We start from the raw sequence: 23,360 nt of genomic DNA, 5'->3' as shown, positions 1-23,360 counted from the left end.
GCCACTGGAATGAGGGCAGAGTGTGACAATGGCCAGGCGAGAGCAGCAAAGGGCCTTTGTCATCAGGATGGGCCGAGCTCTGCTCTCAGCCACTTCCCCAAATGCACTCCGAAATGATCTTAATATCAGTCTTGTAACAAAACATGGTGAAGGATTTCCGCCTGAGGCAAGACCTCAGGCACTTCCTCCAGCAGTGTCACTGTGATGCAGGAGGGCTCACAAGGCAGACACTTTTAAACAGGACACATTGGGCATCCCCCAGCAATGCCCCTTCCCTGGGCTTGAGGACGGCCATGGAGCTGAGAGCCCTCCTCCTGCTGCTGCTCTGCTTCCCAGGTAAGAGAAGGGCTGGGCATGCCTCGGGCTTCCCACACACCCAGGGGGAGTGGGACACCCTTTCCCACCTCCTGCTGCCTGGGGAGCTCCAGGGTGGGGGGGAATCCAACACCAGCAGGACTCTGAGCTGAGCAATTTCAGGGGTGGGGAGGGAAGGGGCAGTCCCAGTTCCCACCATCACACATCTGGCTCCTCCAGGCTCCCAGGACGAACCATCCTGGGAGCAGAGAGCTGTGGCCTCCAAAGCAGCCCCAGTGCCTCCCCCAGCTGGCATTTCCCATCACACTGCCCAGCCCCACTCGGCTCCTCCGATTGCAGTCCTGGGTCAGGACAGAGCTGTACAGGGGCACCCGCCTGCCTCCCCTGCCATCCCAGCAGAAAGCACAAAGCTTTCAGCATGTAGTAGGTTGGGAAATCAAGGCAGCCCTGCACCTAGCACAGCCTCGCAACCATGAGTCACTGGGCATCCTCCAATGATGCAGCATGGAGGAGCTGCAGGCTGCTGGGGGCAAGCTCAGGCCCAGCCACAGGTCAAGCATTTCATCCCCAGCGCACACAGTGCCCCAGCTCCTTCCCTTTGCCCCATCCCACCATTCTGTACAGATGGCCACCCAGCTCCTGAGGTGTGCTATGTGGGGAGAGGGTGGTCTCCATTTTGCCTGCGGCAAGAAGCAGTAACAACAGGGCTGGGCTGCTAGCGCAGCTCCAAACACTGCACCACAAACGGCTCCATTTAGGCTTGAAGGTCCAACACCTCTAGCACCCACATGTCTGTGGGTTTTAAATCAAAGATACTGGATTTTAAATCACAGCTGCAGTCCCAGCTCAAAGCTCAACACTGCCCACCAGAAATCAACCTTCCCATTTCCAAGCAGGTGAATTTAGCGGGGGGAATGGATCTTGGTTTTTGGAGTTCCTCCAGCCAGAAGTGCCCATGGGGGAAGGCTGGAGGCGGAGTTTGCCTGTGTCCATTAGAAGGCTGTGGGCAGCCCTCCATCAGCTCCCCTCTCCCTCACCACATCTGATATTTACAGCTCTCCAAGCCCAAACACCTCATGCTGAGGAAGGACTATCGGAAGGAAGCTCTCTCTCCATCCAGTGTCCTTACACAGCACAGACTGACTACCACCAGCAGAAAGCCTGGTGCCACGTGAGAGGTGGACAGTGTGAGCCCTTAGTGGAGACGACCTACCCAACACAATACCCACGCACAAACCGGGTCACAAACGGGAAAGTTACAATAGAGGACAACCCCATGTATGAGACCGTGTCCATCACTATGACTAACCTCCAGGTAGAAGACTCGGGCACTTACTTATGTGCTTACCGTTCCTACCATTACGACTATCTTCCACTCAAGATGATCTCACTGAATGTTTTCAAGGGTGAGTATCTTTTTCCCCACACAAACCCAGGTCTTGTCAGAAAGCAACATCATTCCTTCCCCCGCTCTGTCCCCGCTCTCCCGCATAGCTGAGCAGCTTCCCCCAACTCCCACAGCCCCACAGCCTTGCTTGCTGCCTTCCCCGCTCACATAGGCATGTTGTGAAGGAGTCCCACAGACCTGGCTGGCCCTGCAGGCTGTTGGCTCTCTCTTGTCCTGCCCTACCTCACCCCTGCCCTGACTGATGGGCTGTCCATGAGGGAGTTGCCCCAGGGAAGAGTTTGGCCCAGGTGCCCAGCTCAGGCTGGGAGGCGGATGCCCGTGTGCCCACCACTTACGGGTCAGTGACCACACTTGCTATTTTGCAGAGCTGCACAAGTGGGAGTTGGACAGTCTCTCTGTGCAGTGCAAATACAGTGGCTTGGTGCACAGCACAGACAGAAAAGCCTGGTGTCGGAGAGGTCGGACTGGGTGTGAAATCTGGTTGATAACAGATAACCTTTCAACATGGACTAAGAGCAAAGACCTGGAAGACAAAACCTTGATCCAGGATGATGCCCAGAAAAGGACTGTCACCATCACCATGAAGAAGCTGCAAGCCCAGGATGCTGGCGTGTACTGGTGTGTGCTCTACAGAGGCTCTTCTCCCACCCAGAAAATGGAGATCAGGCTCTCTGTGTCCAAGAGTGAGTACCTACTGGCAGCCAAGTGTGGATTTATGCAGATTTCAGCCCCACCTTCCCTGCTTGTTCTCCCTCCTGTCCTGCACCACACCACCGAGGAGCTCAGTGCTGCCACCGCACAGCTGACACCCATATCTCCCTGCCTGCCTGTCTCTAGTGGACACACTGGCGGCTGCCCCTTGGGCCTGTGGAGCCAAAGCTTAAGCCTGGCCTTTCATGCTCTGTCTGCTCCTGGCAGAGACTCAGGGGAGGTCCCTATGAGCTCCCACAAACGGGGCCACTCTTCACAACTGCTTCCCACTGGGCCGATCCAGTGGCTCCAGGAGCAGCTTCCCCAGCTCAGCACTTGGCTTGCCCATGCTGGGCACTGCTGGGGACCTCCCACCACTGCCAGGGATTGCTCTTGCTCTAGCCCCGCAGCTGCCAGCCCTCCCCAGTCCTTGCCTCCCAGAACCTACAGGCTGAGTGCCTGTGAGCATGCAGTCCCTGGGGGAATCAAAGGAAGGGGACAGGACACCCACCCAATTTGTGACTCACCTCTGCATGAGTAATCCGGGTCCAGCCCCCTTCTGCTCCTCATGCCTGGGGATAGGAGATCCAGGGAGCATGCAGCCCACAGCATGTATTCCAGTGATGGGGAAGGGGTGCAATTGTGCCTGCTTTGGGATCTCACCAAACATGCCGGGTGTTTTCCAGGGACCCAACAATACACACCCAAGGAGTCAGACAATGTCTCTGTCCAGTGTCCGTACAGCGCCTCATACTATGGGGCTGTGAGCAAAGCCTGGTGCAAAGAGGGAGCTAGGGGAGCATGTACCATACTAGTCACCACGGATTTGAAGCTGTCAGGATACCGGAAGAAAATTCAGCAAGGCAGATTCACGATCCAGGATGACACCCAGCAGGGGATGGTCACTGTCACCATGGAGAAGCTGCAGGTGCAGGACTCTGGCGTGTACTGGTGTGCACTTTATGAACACGGCCAGCTTCTCCGAATGGTGGAGGTTACGCTCACTGTTTCTGAGGGTGAGTACTGACCTGTAGGGAAACATAGTTGGTTGTAGATTCCAGACTCACTTTCCTACTCTCTCCCTCTAGTCTCTGCCCTGCCCAGCTTACACCATCTTCCGCGTTACATCTGGATGCGTTTCCCTCCCAAACCCTACATCATTGTACGTTCTCACACTATGGTATTCAATGGTATGGAATAGCAGCAGGGATCAGAACTGAACCATGCGCATGTGCTCTGCTGCTTCTCCTTTACCTGAGAGCAGCTTCAGTCGTCTTCACAGAGGTGTTTCTCATTCTCAGGATAGCAGTTCTGCCCCTTTATAGCAACTCATCCCTTGGCTTTCAAAAACTATTAAGACCTTCACTTTTGGTTGCCAAGGGGACAACCTTTAGACCCATATTTTAAAGATCTGTGACTTCTAGGTTTTCTTTCGGCATGATAAGGGATAACAGTAAGGGATAACCTTTAGGCACCTGATTGTGGCAGACCAGCACCATGCTGCAGCCTGTCTTTCAGGAATGTGGCAGACCAGCACTGAAGGGATACGGCAATCCAGAAGATGAGAGGGAATGGCATAATTCTCTAGGTGAAAATCCTAACATGTAGGACTGAATGCAGTCTCTAAGCAAGCAGGCTCCTGCACACACAACCTCCCCTGGGCACAGACACAGTCCTGTACAGCTGAGTCTTTCACAGGCAATGCTCTTTGCTTAGTTTTCGCAAGCTTCTGTCTGCTTAAGCACAGAGTCATTAAGTACTTCATTGCTACCTGAAGATCTTTGCCATAAAACATATCTGCTTGCACTTACAGCACTTCCTTCTGCCATGCACTGGGGTGGGTACACACAGAGTGGGGCTCCTGCTGAGCTCCTTGCCCCTCAGTCCCACATTTTGATCCTTACATTGCTTTGCTTGCTGCCAGCAAGTCTTGATGACACAGGTTACAGCCTGGGCAGCTTGTCTGTGTTGGGTGTCACAGCGGGCATGGATTTATATCCATGTAGCAATGGCGGGGAAATTTAGCTGGTAAATACAAAGCAGCCAAGTAGTGATTATTCTTCGTGTTCATGATTGCAGTATTGGCTGGAACAACTTTGTCAGGTACTGCAAGCACCAGTCAAGCAACCCCTTCCAGCAACACCCCAGCACCGAGGTAAGGCCTAAAGAAGTCTCTGAGCTTGAACACAGACAAGAGTTACTAATGTCTTGTCCACAATATGCCTGTCTTCCTGGGGTAAGCAGGTTCTGGGCATTCTGAAGACTCCTGCTTAGAGAGGAATTAGATACGACAGGCACCCTTACCAAAGATGGCCTCTTGTCGTGGTTTAACTGCAGCCAGCAACTAAGCCCCACACAGCTGCTTGCTTACTCCCCCCCCGCTGAGATAGGGGAGAGAATCAGAAGGGTAAAAGTGAGAAAACTTATGGGTTGAGATAAAGACAGTTTAATAACTAAAGCAGAAGCCACGCACACAAGCAAAGCAAAATAAAGAATTCATTCACTACTTCCTATCGGCAAGCAGGTATTCAGCCATCTCCAGGAAAGCAGGGCTCCATCACATGTAATGGTTACTTGGGAAGACAAACACCATCACTCCGAATGTCCTCCCCTTCCTTCTTCCCCCAGCTTTATATGCTGAGCACGATGTGATATTGTCTGGAATATCCCTTTGGTCACCTGGGGTCAGCTGTCCCAGCTGCACGCCTCCCAACTTCTTATGCACCCCCAGCCTACTCCCTGGCAGGATGGTGTAAGAAGCAGAAAAGGCCTTGACTCTGTGTAAGCACTGCTCAGCAGTAACGAAAACATCTCTGCATTATCAACACTGTTTTCAGCACAAATCTAAAACATAGCCCCATACAAGCTACTGTGAAGAAAATTAACTCTATCCCAGCCGAAACCAGCACACCTCTCCTCTTCCAGCTCCTGCCCAGAGTGTAATTACAAAGGAAGAAGCAGATTGGTAAAATCAAGTCACAGTTCCCTGGAATGTAGATGCCTATCTACATTTTTATCCTTATCTCTTTGGGCTGTGCTCTTTGGAGCAACAGAAACCCCCAGATTCTGCCCCTAAGCCTTTCTGTCTTGATTTTGCTCACTCCTGTCCACGAATATTTAACAATGAAATAGTCCTTGGCTGCTATTTTATCCCTCTATTTACCAGGCTGTTAAATGTAAAGGATTTTCTTCCCCTTTGGACATCTGCTGTCATCAACACTACAGCAGCACCTAAGAGTACAATCACACATCAGCTCCAGTGCGCCAGGTGCAGCAAAACACAGGAGGAAAACGCAATACCTGCTCCAGAGAGCCTGGAATTGTTTGAACAGTGGCTTGTTTTTAAAGCCTGGAGAGTAGTTTAGGAAAAGGTCAGAAGGCACAGCCAGGTAGAAAAATCAAGATAGCATTGCTACAGGAGAACCAGACCCTCCTACCAAGTGCATAAAAGCTAGTGCATAAAAGCTATTCCTGTCCCTTTTTTTGGTCACTGTTTGGTAATGGGCTGCACCAGCATCATGCTGTGCTGCCATCTAACACTGGTAACTCCTTTGCCCTCCTGGTTTCAGCTCAAATGTAAATAACTTCATCCTACTGTCTGGGGTCCTGAGCATTCTGTTCATCCTGGCACTCACCAGCTTGATAACACTATGCATCAAGCGGCACAAGCAGCTGAAGAGAAGAGGTATGTGGAGACTGGTGATGCCTCATGTTCTAGTCTGTATTAAACAGGGCCTTATCTGGCCATCACTTTTTCACTCCAGGCGAGCTTATTCCCAACTCACAGTGCCCTGGAGAAGATAAGGCAGTTGAAGCCTGCGAAGCCTTAAGGCAGGCTCCTTGCTGTGATCTCCTCTCACAATAAGTCAAACCCATGTTCCTCCAGACTCTGCACAGGACACCTCCTAACATGTTAGAGGACAAGTGAAGGGAGAGCAATGTCTTCACCAGATTTAGGGTAGATGGGTCCCACTGGCACACCCATTGCTTCTATCACTGGGCAATCCCACAGCCTTCCCCAAAACTCCCTGAAGCATAGGCAATGCCCAGGCATTTCATGGACTTCTCGACTTCTAAAACCTCTGATTTTGGCTCATTCCAAAGGTAACAGACAAGCAGAGGACATCTATGACAAACCAGAGGGCATAGGACAGGTAAGAAAAATGATAGATTTCCCATGCGGTACTGAATCCCTTACCAATAGTCTGTGATGAGCTGGCTGACCCATCTGATGAGGACCTTGGTGCTCATTTTCGGTTGTGAGCAGGAGGGGAGACGGTATTTAATGTCATCAGAGAGAGGAATGTTCCTAGCTGGAGAGAGATGGGGGGTAATTAGTGTAAGGAAACTCCAGTAGGAAAAAAATACAGTGGAGCAAATTCTAGTAATCTCTGAGAAATGACTCAAAGACTAGAAACCGAGGTTAGATGATGAGGTTGTAACCTCTATCAAGGAGAAGTTATGAAAGAAAGTTTTCTGTTCTTTCACCTCTGTCATTACTGAAGGTAAGTTCTTACATGGCTTCTCCCTTCCTCCTGGGAAAATCTTGTTCTTCTGATAACAGCTGTGACCTGGCACTGAATCATGCTAACAAGTGTTTTCCCTTTCTTTTCATAGCTTGACAGCACTGAAAGAATGGAAAGTCCCAAGGATGACAGCAAAGATGTAAAATACATTACCCTGAACTTTAAATCCCGACTCAGCCCTGAGGATCCTCTCTACTGTAATGTTGAACCAAGCCAGGCTCACAGGAAACCCAAAGATGAAAATGTGGAGTATGCTACCATTGCACTCAAGCAGTTACCAACAAATGACAAAGGATGAAGCACAGAATCCCCAAACAATCCAGAAATGGGGGAAAAGAACTGGAATACAAAGTGGGAATGAGAAGTAGAAGGTGTGTAGATCGACACTAGGGAAAAATATAAGTTTTTGCTGCCATGTGTATGTTGCCTGTGCATTTTAAGACCTCCCTCCTATCAGAGGCCTGTAGAGAATTTTGCCGCAAGTGTGCAGATTCTCTCGGGTCAGACAGAAGTGCTGAGTAATTCTCAGGATCCCTTGCACATCTGCTTTCTTCAATTCCATTAAAATGCAGACTCTTTTGGAGAGGCAGGTGTGGAAGACTGACCTTTTGAAAAAGAGCAATATTTGTCTGGAAATGGATGGGTTTGGTATTTCAACTGTCTTCCCTGGTAGAAACTCTATCCCACTCCTAAGGGTTCAGCTACTATGGCCAAGCAAACTCATTACAGTTCTGTAGGGATAAAACTCTAACCTTGCTGTGCCCAGGTTCATTTGCCATGTAATGCGTGGGGGATATGAGCACTGGATTATAAGAATAAGCAGAACCAGCATCTACCTTAAGGCAAATAGCTTGAGAGTGTATTGCAACATGATGATATGCTGCATTGCAAACTTTGCAGACTGAGGATTGTGCTATATGAATCTAAGCACCAGAAGGTCTTGTAGCTACAAAACAACAATGGTGCATATAAGTAATACATACACTTTTTGAGACTTAATGCAAATTCCCCTATAACCTAAATTTATCAGTCTACTTAGGTAAGAAGTAAGATGGTAAGAGGCTTTCAAACTAAAGCTAAATGTTTAGCTTTAGATCAAGAAATAGAGTGTGCGCAGTGGAATTTCCCTTGTGCAGACTGCCCCACCCTTTCACCACCTCCTAATCAAAGGCCCTTACTTTGTTCAAAAACTTCTGGCTAGCCTGCTGCCTTACACCCTCTGCTCCCCAAGAACACACAAACTGGCTGCTTAAACCAAGGCAGTGTGGAATCAGGACAAGCAGGGAGAACCAAAAATGAGTATTTCTGGAGAAAGGAAAGAAGACAACAACATTTGGTATTGGACTAGAGGAGTGGACAGGGCACTGGGATGTTTTTGAGCAGAATTTGCCTTGCTGTGCTAACTGCAGGCATGAGCCCTGAGACAGACATGAGGAAGGTCTGTACTGACAGTAGCACAGAGCAAGAAACTGGTGGGCTGTGCAAAGAAATTGCAGTAAGTATGACACAGACAACAGCGGAAGAAGTATGGGCATAAGAGGGCTGGTCTCAACATCAGATGATGTAACAGAAGGGACACAATGGTAATTAAGAGTGGATTACTTACAGATGTAAATGTCCAAGTAAGTCAGACACGCAATATATTTATAGATCTCCAGTGCAGCTCTGATGCATGCTAGCAATTTCCAAGAGCTGCCACAGGAACACTGGACTGGCTGGGACCTCATCAAACCCTGCTATCCCGAATAATCACACCATAAACTATCAATCAAACATGTTTTTGCAATGCACTCGGTCTCTCGCCTTCATTGTTATGAGGCATCTTCGCATCTCTGCAGCAATCACTATCTAGCCAGTCTCAGATGTAGCTCTGTTCTTTTGCAGCATTGTGCTATACTTTAAACAGCTCTTCCCAGCCTATTTCACCACTGCAGCTGCTTGTTTGGAAGACCAATACAAACCAGTACTTCCAGCACTTTCTATTTTTCTGGCTACACCATAGAAAGCAATCTTTTGCGGCTTCTTCTAAAGTCACAGGAGACTAGAAATGCATGTGCGGTTTCATGGGAGAGCTCACCAGGGCCTTGGAAAGCAATACCGTTACTTCCCTCTCTCTGCTGGAAATACTCCAAATGACACATTTGTGGCCTTTATTTAGCAGTCATGTGGTGAGGAATATGAAATGAGTTTGCTGGGGCTCAGCTCAATTTCTGCAAAAGACCAGAAACCCTTGCACTTTATTTGGCTGCACCAAGCTCTGCTGACAGGTGGCAAATTAAAAGGGCCTGAACCGCTCCCTAATTCACAAGCCAGTCACATCCAATAAGCTTTTCTTGTTATGGCTGCAGCAGGGAAGCTGATCTACTTTTTGAGATTTTCAGAGTTGACACGTTTAACTTGAAATGACAGAAAGAAAAAGAAAATGGTTCTGGAAATGCTTCATTCAGCCCAAAATTTGCCTATTTGCTATTCATGCAGTCAGTTACACTGGGTCAAACAGTGGAAGAGTAATAGTAGAAAACAATCGAGTGGAAAAGAGACATTTTCAGGGAGGCAGTTGCTTCTGATCAAAGAGAATCCACATTTGTGCTCACTGGAGCAAGAATGAGCAAAAACTGCAATCAGTAAGCCTCACAGAGAATTTTTGGATACTACAAGGTACCATTTTCTTAAACACTAATCAGAGGAAAGAAAAAGAAGGCACATTTATGAATGGACAGACCTGCAGGTTTATCTGCCTGTTAAGAAGGAGATAAGCACACAATTTAAGAAGCCAGGGTCTATTGGCACTTGCATGGAAGATCTCCAAGTAAATAAATTCAAAAAAGAAAAAACAGTAACCCATCCACAGCATAGCAGTTTGCTAACACCTAAGGAGGCTCCCGTAACTGCAGCCCTGAACTACTGCATCAGTATGGCACTGATGGGCTCTGAATCAATGCCCCCTTGATCTTACGTCCTTTCTGCTAGGTACAAAATAAAGATGTCTGTTTTGCTCATCTAAAGCACCTCACAGCTTCACCCAACACAGTGTTCTTGCCTTCCTGTCTTCGGTTTTATGTCAAATAGGAATGCTTCATGCGCAGGCTCTTCTAAATCTTCCTTCTCCTGTAAATAACCCACAAGATTATGTCCTTGCCCTCCTTTCACCCTCGTGATGCTGACTGAGCTACCTGCAGAGTCTCGATGAGAGCCACCCTTTCCCTTTCGGCTTTCCAGAAATTCACCCCATGCAAAGCTTGCAAGTAAAGCACCACTGCTGAACTCAGAGAGACTCCCAGTACCATAGTTTCAGGCCATCACATGATGCTCTCTTTCAGGCTGTCTAGACTAAATCGTGGCTGTGAGTGGGCAATGCTGATGCCTGAATTTTCAGCCCACGGAAGAAATGCCTGCTGAATTGCTCAATATGCAAGATGAAAAAGATGCCAAGTTCTTGTGCTCATTCCTTCCGGCAGAGCAAGGAGGGGGAAAAGCAAGCTGCTCTTGGGCAAGAGCCCTTTTCACTTTTCTGCAGATTCCTCTCTTGTCCCCTTTGCTGCTCGACTGACATGGAGAAGCTCGTGCACCTCATATTCTTGGTCTTCTTGTCAGGTAAGCATACATGGCCTTGGGTTTCAGTTAACAGATAGGGTAAAGGACTGGTGCAAAATTTAGTCTCTACCTGCACCTCATATGAGATTACTGATAAAGCTATGGGGAAAGACTGCACAGGTCTTGAAACACACTAGATTTTTCCAGATGCAAAGGCATCTTCATTGTAGCATGCAGTTCTTTGGAAGATCAATACAAACACTTACTACGGATTAAGAGTCTTACTGCCTGTCTGTACACTGCAAAGTCCAATGCAATGCAAGCAGAGGGAACCTGGAGCACTGCAGTGTGTTCTGCACTCTACTCTTCCTCCCCAATTACACTGCAGGGGTGGCAGACTCCTTCCTCAGAATTCGCTCTTGTCCCTTAATTTAACAAAGAGCCAGCGGTGATCCAAGTGCTCAGCTTTTCTCATAGGGATCCTTTTGAGTCAGAACAGGAAATGCTGTTGACAGAAGTCTTGTGTGCCTGCTCAGAGTGAAATGTGAAATTGCAAAATCCTATTTGTTTGCATTTGTAGGGCTTTGAATGTAAGTTGCAGCAGCTAGGGTTCAAGAGGAAGAAAATAAAAAACTCAATGAAGGGGGTGTCTCTGAAATCTTGGGCACTTGACTGTTTTCAGCTTGGAAAGCAATGTTCATCTGAAATGAGAAACAAGGGACAGGACCCAGCTGGTACTCCCAGCTGGCAGCCTTCTCTTTCCAGCCACATTTTGGAGATCCCAGATACTTGCAGCAGTGCACAGAAAGGCAACAGATTCAGGCTTCAGGAGCATAAAAACCTGTCTCAAAAATCTGAATGAGTTTGGAAGAAAGTCCACTATACTTTTTTTCAGTAGGACACAAGGGAGGAGGAACGCAAATAGTAAATGATCTGTCAGCAGAACTGGTGGAAAAGATAATGACAGAAAGTTTTCCACAGGGGCATCAGCAAATCTTTAAATGCCATGATTCTGATCAAGAGATTTTTTGCAATGCTCTTTCCATTTAAAACAAAACCAAAAATCAAAACCCCTGGGCTGTTGCAGGAACCAAAGGGGCAGAACTGGAGGCAAGGAGGGATCCACAAGAGAAATAGGAGAGGGAGTTAAAATGTTTAGAGGGATTGCACAGGACTGGACTGGACATGCAGCGCAGTAAGCCTTAACTGGAACATCTGAGTGGAGCAACATATCAGGATGAAGAGTTGTATGTGTTGGATACTTGGAGAACACAGATCCGTTTTTATGCCGCCTTCTAGTCAAGCCTGAAAGATCTTCAGTTTTTTTAGTTTACAATTCTCTTAGAATGGTTGAAATTATTTTATGAAGTGTTATTAAAAGGCTCAGCCACCACAAAGTCCTCACAAGAGCCTATTTTTTAATTTATTTCTGTTTTACCATTACTTATGGTTTCATAAAAGGCACTAGCCTCTGAATTTTTTCACTAGAAATACAGAGATTTCCACAAACACCACACTGCACTTCTCTCTGGAAGTATTAATAGCTCAGACTGTCCCTTCTGCCTTTGCTTACCATGAAGAGGAATGGAAATTAGAAATAAGGAACTAAGGCAAAAAAAAAAAAAAAGCCAAGCAGCCAAAGACCAGTGGTCAACATGATTAAAATTAGTAGGATATTAAAAGATAGGGTGAAAAAAATTGCTAAGAGCCTGGACTTGGAAATTAGGAGTGGGATTAAGAAGTAACCTCCTAAACAGCTAGCTGGACACTGGTTTGTAAGCATCACTGTGATTCTAGTATTTTCCAGGGTTGTGTTGCTTCTCTCTGGCTGTGTAAAGAGCCTTAAAACGGGGATAAACTTCATGGGCATTTACTGCAAAGGACCTTTTCCGCAGCAGCGGGTACTCCAGAGCCAAATCTGCATCTATGAACATACTTGGAAGGGCTGACCTCAAGGCCAAAACCCGAAGCAAGCTGCCTTGCTGCAGCTGTATGCAAGTAAGCAGGCTGAACTTTGCAAAGCAGGGGTGTTAACAGCAAGACTAGCCTACTGAGTGTTACACAGAAACAATGTCATTACTGGGACAAGCTATGTTTTTATAAGCTGCCTTGTAAAAAGAGCTTTTAAAAATCAAGACAGCTTGTCTGATGCTAACTCAATCTACCTGAGTGCCTACCTTGACGCTCCTCAGGACCAAAGGAAAATGCAAGTTTGTATTTAATCCCCTAATCGTGCTGACAAACTGCTTCACTTTACTGAGCAGGAGCCAAATGATTACAGAAAGTGTGATGTGGTTGAGCTCCAGACTGCAATCCAGAGCAGCCAGCACAGGGCCAGAAGGGAAGGAAGGGGCCAAAATTTCCTGAGCTTCAGAAAATCTGCAAATATTAATGAAGCTGATACCTCCTCCTTCCCTCAGTGTCCTCCCCCCGCCCCCCGCAAGAATAGCTGCCTGGCAAGAGCCAAAGAACACACCAGTCAGCGGGATCACTACAGACATGTTTCAAGAAAGTCTGAACCAAGGCTCTGAATCTGAGCATACTGTATCTTTCAGGGGGGAAGCAGACAGGTGACAGCCCTAAAGTTGACAGCAGCCATCACTAGAGTTGTCAAAGATGCAAATGACATTTAGCATAAACATAGTGGTAAGGGATAGATATGAAAGAGACTTGTCTCACCACTTCTTCCTTCTCTCCTAGCATCCTGTGCTGCAGAGAACGTCACTGTGGTCTACGGAATGGAGGGGGGCACCATTTCTGTCAACTGCACCTATAACCCCTGGCAGCAGCGGTGGAGAGAAAAGAGCTGGTGCAAGCAGATCGATGAGACCAAGTGCCAACATGTGGTGAGCGCCCGACGCTTCTGGCTGCCATTCTTAAAGAACAGGAACGGCACCACTTCCATCAGTGACAATGTCCGTGATGGGGTCCTCACGGTGACCATGAAGCAACTCAAGAAGCAGGATGCTGGGTTGTACCAATGCAAAACTGACTACCTGGGGGAAACAAACAGCTTAAGGAAGGTGCAAGTGGAAGTGCTGACAGGTATGTCCTCTGCTGTAGAGAATGTCACTGTGGTGTACAGAATGGAGGGCAGCTCTTGAGTTCCTACTTAAATTTCATATGTGTCTGCAGACGCCAAAGCCTCACTTTAGTAAACATCTACTTTTGCCTTACTTGAGGAGGTACCATGTTTCATTGCCTCTTTTTAGTTCTGATTTACAGCAACATGACCCCACTGTTACAGAACATCTAACACATGTCATCCCATTATTGCTACCCAGATTAATCTTCTAGCACACAGCCCATTGCCCAGTCTCACTTTGGTTATCTATGCCTAGCTGGGGCACTGGTGTTGGTGACACCAATGAATATCACCCAGAAACATCTGCAGACTAAACTGTTCTGTTTCCATCATCAGCTGTCCTGGAGACCCAAATGCCAGAGGAGCCTAGTGCTGTGCAGAGCATCTCCAGGTAAGCCATAAAACTACTCATGCTGTGATCTACAGTCTTCCTAGGACTAAGGCAGATCAGCATTGGCAATCCCATTTGAAGCTGAGAGGAATACCACCATAGGCATATTCTCTACCTCTCCCTAATCTGTGACAATTCCTAGAGCTTCTGTGTGGTTTCTAAACAGCAGCTTTATCCTAATCCAGAAAATGCAGTGCTTCAGTGCCAAGCAAAACAACTCGTGCAGATCATAAATTATGTGTAAGTCAGAGAACCTATTATAGTTGCTCTAACGTCCCAGGCTGTTGTGCACAGGCAGGGACTGCCTGTTGCAGGAGACATTAGCATCTTCACATTGTGTACTACAAGAGTTTCTTTAAAGGTTGAACCATCCCTTTCATTGTTGTATTTATGGTTCCTCATAGCATCCCTCCTGAAGCTGATTTCACTGTCTTCTATATCATTGCTGGATTCCTGGTTATTAAGTTTGTGGTGGCTGTGCTGATCTTTATCGCTGGCAACAGTAGGAAGAACAGAGAAACAGAGCAGAAGAATCCAAGCTTGAATGAGCAGCAGGTCCTCCCTTTCGCTGGTGACGTTGCACATGATGGAATCAGCCGCTCCTGGGAGAGCACTGCTTAGAGCCAAACCAAAGGGAATCCACAGAGAAATGAACATCAAGCCTTTGAAGGCAAAGCTTTGCCACCTGCGGTAAGAAAAGGATCACCTACTAACCATAGGTATTGATGAACCTATCACTCTAGAGAGGGAATGTCACCATCTACCACCTCTTATCATTGGCACTGATCAACTTTTTCCAACACAACTGAACTGAAAAGATGCTGCCATTAACACCTGAACCTAAGGGAAGAGGATGGGATCGAAGGCCAGAGGGAAAGGAGGAAGATGAAGTCTTTCTGTCAAGAGATCCAGCACAGACTTATTTATAAATCTCTATCTGCAGAGATGCCTCCCCAGGCATGGTAAAGGTGAGAGAGGTCTGCTCTATTTTCCCCCAGCTTATTGCTAGGCCAGAAAAAACTTTGCTGCTCTATACAGCTACTGGCAAATGCTTTGTTATAAGTAAAACTACAGATACACCTGCAAACATAAATAGAAGTTCAGGTAACACATCTCAATGGTCGTGTTGAGCAGCTCACACACACATCCACATAATGTAAAAATGGAAAGACATGGTTCTGTCTCAAATCTCAAAGAAACTTCTCCTGATTCATTGAAGATCAGCATTAAAGAACTAATAGCTTTTTTCAAGGTGTCCTACATGTCTCTACAAAACACTCAAACGCTTCCCCCGAAGCATGAAATATAACCAGAACTAGATGGTTTGTATTGAAAGCTAATAGTTTGTCTAAAAATCAGCTTTTTAACTGAGATTCTACTCACTAAAGACTGAAGCTTTTGACATGCTTTTGGCAATGCCATGCTCTGCTATCATCTCCAGTCACTGCCAGTAGCTGCGCCACACCTCCAGGCAGAGTTATTCCAGATACTCATCCCTAGTATCATTCCACAAGGGTCTGCACTGAGACCGATCAACTTCATATCACCCCAGAGCACTGCCAGGGGAGAGATTCTGTCTTTCCAAGGTGATGGAGACTAGCTCCCAAAAACTGCCTCGGACAGCATGGATCCTTGGTGAATAGTCACTGTGGAAACGCATAAGGAACTGCAGAACATAACAGAAAGGGATGTGAAGTCTACACACAGCTCTAAGCATGCTTCCTCATTTCTAAAATGGCTTTGTGAACAAAGAATGAACTGTCTTTCTGTATTTCTCCCTGTATTTTTTCTACCCTCTCATGGGGATGTTACCAACATGTGATCATTGTTCATCACTCCCCAAAGTGAAGCTGCATTTAGCTCTCCCAGGAAGATCCCCAAACCAAGGGCATTCACACTTCTTTTCCAAGATTTTCACACTTCCCTGCACTGCCTGCAAAGCTAAATAAAATCAAACTGAGTATCTGACTTGGTGTGGATTCATGATAAAGAGCTGCAGTACACCAGATCACAATATGTCACCCAAAGAAGAGGTAACACTTCAAACATGCTGGTGTGTTTATAATGTACAGAAATGCTCTGAGCCAGCTGGGCAGGTTGGCACATCCAACCAGCTCCATTTAGCACCATGCAGAAACAGCAGCTCAGATCCCAAAACCAGATCAGCCTATGCATGGTTGTGCTCTGTCTAAACTAATTTCCTCTATTTCCAGAGGGTAAATTAGCCCATACGCAGTCACACACCACTGCAGCTGTACTAACACAAACCTAGCTTCAGTATTCCCGGACAGTATTGTGATGTCCAGCTAGATGAGCTACAAAACAAGGGAACTGCAGCTCTAACCAGTAGATCTGGGTCCTAGTTCCAGCTGCAACCTATTGACAGACCTCAGGCAGGGCCATCCACTGCCTCTGTGATGGCACAGTGATGGCTCTCCACCACTATACAAAGGCTTTGGGAAATAGGGATATCAACCTTGCATGTAAGTGCAAAGCAGCAGTAAGGATGAACACATCCAACTGAAAGCTGCTCTGTAATATATTAAGGTAGCTCTAGAGACCAAAAATGCCTATTTCTTTTCCAGCTGCACAGCCTGATTGCTAAATACGACTATCTAGACAACAATATATTTAAAGCGAAGCAGCAGCCAGTAAACATTGTCCAGCTTTCCCACCCAAGAAGCAATATTAAGATTGTGGTTAAAAGACATTCTCAGCAATTCCAGACTGGTATAATTGCTCTAGGCAGCGGACGACTGCAAGTGACAGAGCAAGTTAGCTTCCTCTGCAACAGAGAATTTCTCAGTGATAAAGCAGCTCTGGGATACATTTTTTTCCGCTATGCCCTAAAACACTTTCGACTTCAGGATGGGGGGTTTTCCAGCCCTGCTGCTCTTGCTGGCACTACCAGGTAAGGCTTAGAGACTCTTCATTTCCCCTAGGAACAGGATGCTCTCTGTGCTGTTGCATGCATTGCACGCTGTTACTGGCTTGAGCACTTTTTATTCAGGCCATCTATAGTCAGGCACAAAATGAGATTCCCAGAAGTCAATGAGGGGAGGAAATGTTCAGCCCGAAATGTCCTTATTTTAATTATACAAGCTTTTGGGTTCTCATTTTTGCTTACAGTAGTTCTGTATTTTGTCCAGAAACTGAACTTCATGGTGGGACGTCCGGCAACCTTTGCCCTTCTGAGACTTCTCTCCCATTATTGCAAAGTTCTGACTGAAATCACCTAGCATATGGGGAGGAAAATCTAGGTTTATTGCTCTCTCGACACATCATGGATCAGGTATTGTCACAGACAGGCTAGCTGCTGTTTGCTTTCTTACTGCAAATAAATACTGAGTCCACAGAGAGGAACAATAGGAATAAAAATGGAAAAAGGGTAGTGGCACTAAGGCTAAGCATGGATGTTTATTTAGGCAAACCTGCAGAGTTGAATTACTCTTCTCAGAGGCCCAGCATGAGAGTCCCAGTGATATAATGTAAGAAAAAATGGCATACTAAGGTGTGACTAGTTGTAGCATCATTTTTTTCTTTCTTTGGAAGAATCATGCATAGCAGGAGAAAACACACAAGTGTTTCTGCATACAGAGGGAAAGTCCTAACTGCTCATATGACATGCACAAGAATTCACGTGAAAAGAAATTTTGGTGCAAGGAGCTGTGAGTTCCCCTTTAAAAGAAAGGATTAACCTTAACTGTGCACTGCATCATTCAGTTGACCTGATAGACTTTGGTTATGACAGCACTTCGAAGAGGGAATTCTGGCACATATCGGTGGAGGGTGGGGGGGGATCTGGAGAATATTCTGCTGCAAAGAATACAGATGGTGGTTTCACTTGAAGGTGAGCTATGAGGTCAACAGTGTGCCAGGTGGGAGACAGCCAAAATAAATCAAGAATGATGTGTCATTTCCATTTTTGTTTCACAGCAAAAGATGGTGTATCTAGACACAGAGATCCCACTAGATGTTATCAAGGACAGGCTAAAACTATATAATATCGTTCAACATAGAACCACAATATGTACCTGTATGTATCTACAGGCAGAAGTGGCCAGGAAATTATTTTTGCCATATGAAATAAAAAAGTTTCAAAGGAAAAAAAAAAAGAAAATAATCAATATTTTATGGATTACCATCAAAAACAATGAATACAATTTTGTAGGATTGTATTAATCAAAACCAAATGGGCTTGTGACAGAAATATTTCAAGTAAGTTGATGGAAACTAAAAAACAATACTTGCTTTTGCACAAAATTTTCCATTCTGTTAAAAGTGTTTTACAGCCACAGAAACCTTTCACACAGAAAAGCTTTGATAATGCATGTAGAAGACTCATGAGATGGAGCAACAACATCTTAAACTTGAACATATGTATGAGGCATAAGAAATATGCTGAGGTGGCTCCATGTCCCTGCACCTGGGGAATTTGACAGCAATAACAGTCCTGGAACCCGATACAGCTCATGTTCAGGAAGGGGAGCAGTAATCCAAATTTCCCATTTGCCACCCCAACTTCATCTCCAGTGATCACCCTCCTCAGACTGGGGCTGGTTATTTCCTTGTCTTCTGCAAGTTCTCTTTGTGCTGATATTAGCTCTGCTCCTTTGTTGGGTGAGATGTACGCCACAATGGGGACTGATTTTTCCTGTCTTCTCCCTCTAATGAATCAGCATCCTATTTTCTTTAGCACTTGTAAGGCTGTTTGCAAAAAAAGGGAACTCCCTGTCCCTCCATTGCTCCTATTCTGTGATAGCCAACATCAGGAAACTTCAACATTTTATTTGGTGCAAAATGGTGTCCTGAATTAGATGTCAACCTATTATCAGAGGTAACTCTGATCAAAGTATTGTTAAAGTAGGAAGGACTGAAATGATGAATGACTTCTCATGGAAAATGATTACAGTGTGGCTGAAAAAGCTCCAACTTAATGACTCAGGAGAATATCATCTTGAGAGCCATTTCCAGGGGAGAAACAAACTACTGAAATAGGCTCATGCTGGAAGTTTTGGGTGAGTTAATCAAAGAATTAATGATCTTCTATAAGTCAGCAATTTCTTACCACTTGACAAGAAAGATTACAGGTCAATGTTAAAGAACTCTCTTCTGAGCCTGGAAATTTCCTGAGACACAAATAATTCCTGAATTTCTTCTTTTTAAACAGATTTTTGGTACATACTAATGGTATAAACAAATTGCAGCCAACTGGTGGGGGGAGTCTGGCTTGGCTTCATTGACTAATGCAATTTTACATTTATACCAGCAGATGAAACAGACTCCAAGCAATCTGAATCTTTGCCTGAATTTCTACCTGAGTTCATCTCTTTGCCACTGCTCATTAGTAAACTTCTGTATTTGTTTTAATATTTGACTTCCTTTTCTGCTTTTAGCCAGCATGGAAAGCAGAAAAACAGAAGCTGCTTAGTGGAAGGTATTCTTTGATTTTTCTGACATGACTGAAAAATGTGTACGGGAATCACATGGCACATTGCTTTTCTAAGATGCTTCCTTTCTAACAGCATTTAAATAAGCAATTCAGTTTTCATATCGTTCTCTAAAACAGTATGAATTTGCATGGCTGACCTATACCTTCTACAAAACTTGCCTCCTGCAGGAACTGTCCTTTCTGTTTGATCTGTCACAGGACCCAAACTTGTAAGGAAAGCAGAAACCAAATCTCATTTGTCCCTCTGCACATGATATAATCATTGAATAGGTAGGTTTTCCAAGGCATCATGCAATCAAGTATCAAGGATTTTGCAAGAATGAAAAAAACACCAGAGGACCACAACCCAAAGGGAAGAAAGCTGCGATCACAGTATGTCTGTTCTTGCCCTCCTAGCTACTTACTACTAGTTCTCTGGCTGGGCTTACACTTGATATTTTCATTTAGATACACTGATAACAGGTACTATCCAACAACCCAAACAAAACCCTTACCTGAGGAACTGATTGATCCCATTCCTGTGATTCAGCTGCATTAACTAACCTTTTACTGGTAGAGAGCACAGGATTAATTTTATTGTGTAACTTCACAATTTCATAGCGAACAAGCAAGCAGTAACTCTGGACCATTCTACAAACCTGCAAAGCAGGATTTTTTAGCACAAGAAAAAGTCACCAGGGACGGACTGACGTGGGAAAATCACCTGCTCTTGTTTTTTTTTTCCAAGGGGAAAATTGGAATTGGGATGCAGATTTGGACACCATTTCATTTCCCACTAAGGAGGGGGATGTTGCCAACTCCACAGATGACAGCAGTAAGGATCACAGGTAAAAACCAAAGACTCCCAAATTCTAGACCATTCTGGATACACTGCAGGATTTGAACAGTGGTATGACAAACAACTGAAGCATGTGCACGCATACACATACACACACAAGGAGGCTTCCCCCTTCTCCCCTATAGAGTTTTGTCCAACCTCCCCAAGTCCCATGAAAAGCTGTAGAAGGTTCCTATCAGTTTCAGGAGCACTGGGTGAGGCTTCTACTGAAGATGCTTGGTTTAACTGTGTTCTTACGTTCTACCTGGTTAAAAAAGGGACAACTACATGGGCCATGCAATGCTACAATGACTCTGTCTTTTATACAAGCAGGCCAGCCTAAGACCAATCCCAGCTAAATAACATAGCATGTCAGGAGAGTTATTACCAGGCCTGACCAAAGGTGACCCTATTAATGATCCTGATCAAAGACAGACCATGAGAGGGGCTACTGCATCCTGATGAGGGATGCCTTTGAACTCTGGTAGCACTGCAAATGACCGCAGGAAGAGAATTCAAGCTCCTGAGTATTCCCCAGGCTTGCCAAGTGCCAAAGAAAATACAGCTGGGATGGATCCTCTGTGGCTGTAGATCAGTACTGACCCCACAGAACCACGCTTGTTTTGAGACAGCAGGGGTAATATTTGCAGGCTGAATTTTTATTCTGGAACGATAATCCATTTTCAAACACACAAAATCCACTCCCAAATTAACCTAGTCACCTCTGGTGCTGTAAATAGTAATGGAGATACCATGCTTTTCCCTGCAGGACTCTCTATGCTCTCATGGTGCTGAGTTCCTTCCTGCCTACAACTGCTCTGATTGCTACTGTTTTACTCCTCCTCACCACTTACATCAGAAGGAAAAGTGCAGGTAAAGCTCCCTAATCCTCTTGTCTAGTTTTCCTGCCCCTACAGCTTGTTGTCCCACCACCCTGAACGTAAGGAAGGTTCATAGCAATGATTGTCCAGGGAGGCATTGAGACTGAGCTGAGAGGGAAATGCAAGATGTGAGTTAAATCGCAGGGAAGGGATAGTGGGGGTAATAATTTTTAAAATGAAAAGGTAAGGTGTAGTTTTACACTCAAAGGAGATTCTGTCCTTCATGGCAGGAAAACAGATGGACTTTGGCAGACATCCTTCTTTCAGACAAGCAGCACTGCAGGTAAGACATTATCAGAAATCCCACATTCCTGGTGCTTTGATCTCTGTCATGCAGAGGCACTGGCTCTGTGTTCACCATTCATGGGGATTATAAAGCATGCAGTACCACACATCTTACAATGGATGCGTAGCATCCACTCAAGCTAGCTGACTAAAGCTAGCTGTCTGTATTTGTTGATTGTCTGACATCTTGTTGCAAAGCAGACACAACCTAACTTGGTTATTTGAGTTAAGTCATAGCCCTTCTGCATATTTTTGTTTATAGTACTCAGAAGAAGAAATGTAATAACAAATATATAATTTTGATAATTAGCTGGCCTTGAATCTTCAGTAACACTAGCAAAGTTTCTCATTAAAGGAAAATTTTGCTAGTTGTAATCACCCTAAATATTTAGTGTGGTAACTATTGCTGCACCCTTCTACCCAGTCCCTTAAATCTTAGGAAGTGGAGTGTTGTGCAAGAGAGGTTTTCTAAACTTCTCTGAGCACATATCCTTTTCCCATGCATCCCCTCCACTCTTCCCCAGTTTCATGATAAAAGGAGAAAATATTTGTGGTTGTAGATGAACTAAGACTAATACGCAGAAGCAAAAACCTCTGAATTCTTTTAAACTTCTCATTCTTCGTGGTTTCTCAGAAGGATGGAAGAAACAAAGCAAGTAGAATGCCAGAAGGGGAACCGAATGATTGTACAATATATGCTGTCATAAGGCACCAACCTCAGCCCGAAGATGTTATATATGTCAACACACAGCCTTCACCAAAAGTTTTCTTCGGCATTCAAGAACCACCAAGCAATTCACTTTCCTCAGGGCCTATGGAATATGCTACTGTTATCTTCAGAGCCACAAATCCACATTCTGGAACTGAAAAAAGAAAAACAGGTCCACCTAAACAAAACAGCACAAAGTCTTGGGCTTATTCACAGAATTTTGCTGAACTGCACTTAGAAACAATCCATTTGTAACCAGTTGCTGAAGCTGAATACATATGGGGTGTGAGGCAGAAAGAACTGAAAGGATGAGGCACATGGATGCACAAACCTTCCCTGAAAAAATAACTACGCTTTTGTAATAGCACAGCATTACAATTCAGCTATTGGTAACCAAATCTAGTGGAAAGCTATTGCATATTTGCTTTTTCCAAATTGCTCTATTTTTAAATGACAGGCAACTACAAACCCAAAGACAGGAAACTGGTTCTCCCTGGTAGCAGCTGATACCGTGCCACAGTCAACAAAGGGCTGTGAAATATGGTAACATGATGCTTCCTTTTAGACTTTCTTCAACAGCTCACTTAGATACTCATATATAAAATGTTAATTATTGCCCACTCTGATAAGATGCAAGTCAGCAAAGTAGTAAAGAATCTGCTTTATTTTAAACATAGGAGTTGTTTTATGGACTTCAGAAAGACAAGTAATGCATCTGACATATTTTAGTAAACAAGGGTCTTGTTGAAAAATATTTGTCTACATTATAGTATGAACTGTCTTCAGCTTGAACACATGGGTGTAGAATTTACACCCAAAGTTATTTATTTATTTATTTTTATAAAGAAATAACTTTGTATTTCCTTGCCTTTGGTGCTTTTTGTCTATTAATGCCACACCCATGCTACCAGTATAGATCTAGCTTGACTTTATTATAAATTACACATATTTTCATCAAACTACTGAATCCTTTTATCATGGTGACACATGCAAACATCAATTAGGGATTATGGATAAATCCCAAAATTCATCTGACTGAGATTTTCATTTTAATTCTGTGAGTTGGAGTTGCTGAATATGATACAAAAATGGTTTTAATTTTTCGGTATTAAGATTGCATGAAGACTCCAGCCTAGGTACTGGGTAGCATGGGAGGAAAGGAATGTGAAAAGGCAGAGAATATGTCCATGAGTCATATAAACTCCACTCTGCCTGTGAGTCCTTGTACAGTCCTGAAAGGTGGGGGAGAGAGGGGGGCAGGGAGAGA

The 23,360-nt window shown here is 45.1% G+C and overlaps 2 protein-coding genes and 1 pseudogene across 3 annotated transcripts; all 3 read left to right on the top strand.

The window, feature by feature from the left end:
- The first annotated feature begins 213 nt into the window (after positions 1 to 213).
- On the top strand, positions 214 to 7,484 carry LOC104842390 (polymeric immunoglobulin receptor-like). Of its 2 annotated transcripts, XM_010584703.1 has the most exons (8): positions 214 to 336; positions 1,371 to 1,721; positions 2,089 to 2,406; positions 3,100 to 3,429; positions 4,493 to 4,568; positions 5,983 to 6,098; positions 6,518 to 6,567; positions 7,031 to 7,484. In XM_010584703.1, exons 1-8 carry the CDS (start codon positions 294 to 296, stop codon positions 7,235 to 7,237), a joined length of 1,491 nt encoding a protein of 496 aa, XP_010583005.1. In that variant the 5' UTR covers positions 214 to 293; the 3' UTR covers positions 7,238 to 7,484. The 2 variants fall into 2 exon arrangements, with proteins under 2 accessions (XP_010583005.1, XP_010583006.1); XM_010584704.1 differs by lacking the exon at positions 3,100 to 3,429.
- A 3,006-nt stretch (positions 7,485 to 10,490) lies between these two features.
- Positions 10,491 to 14,673, top strand: LOC104842391 (triggering receptor expressed on myeloid cells 2-like). The gene is made up of 4 exons (XM_010584705.1): positions 10,491 to 10,533; positions 13,174 to 13,518; positions 13,895 to 13,949; positions 14,354 to 14,673. Exons 1-4 carry the CDS (start codon positions 10,491 to 10,493, stop codon positions 14,568 to 14,570), a joined length of 660 nt encoding a protein of 219 aa, XP_010583007.1. The 3' UTR covers positions 14,571 to 14,673.
- A 2,144-nt stretch (positions 14,674 to 16,817) lies between these two features.
- On the top strand, positions 16,818 to 23,360 carry LOC104842465 (annotated as a pseudogene).

This window comes from Haliaeetus leucocephalus, unplaced genomic scaffold (genome assembly GCF_000737465.1).
Source record: "Haliaeetus leucocephalus isolate CR32 unplaced genomic scaffold, Haliaeetus_leucocephalus-4.0 Scaffold1000, whole genome shotgun sequence".
In the NCBI taxonomy this organism is placed as follows: Eukaryota; Metazoa; Chordata; class Aves; order Accipitriformes; family Accipitridae; genus Haliaeetus; species Haliaeetus leucocephalus.
The sequence above is the reverse complement of the archived record's forward strand: the minus strand, read 5'-3'. Positions and strand labels throughout refer to the sequence as shown.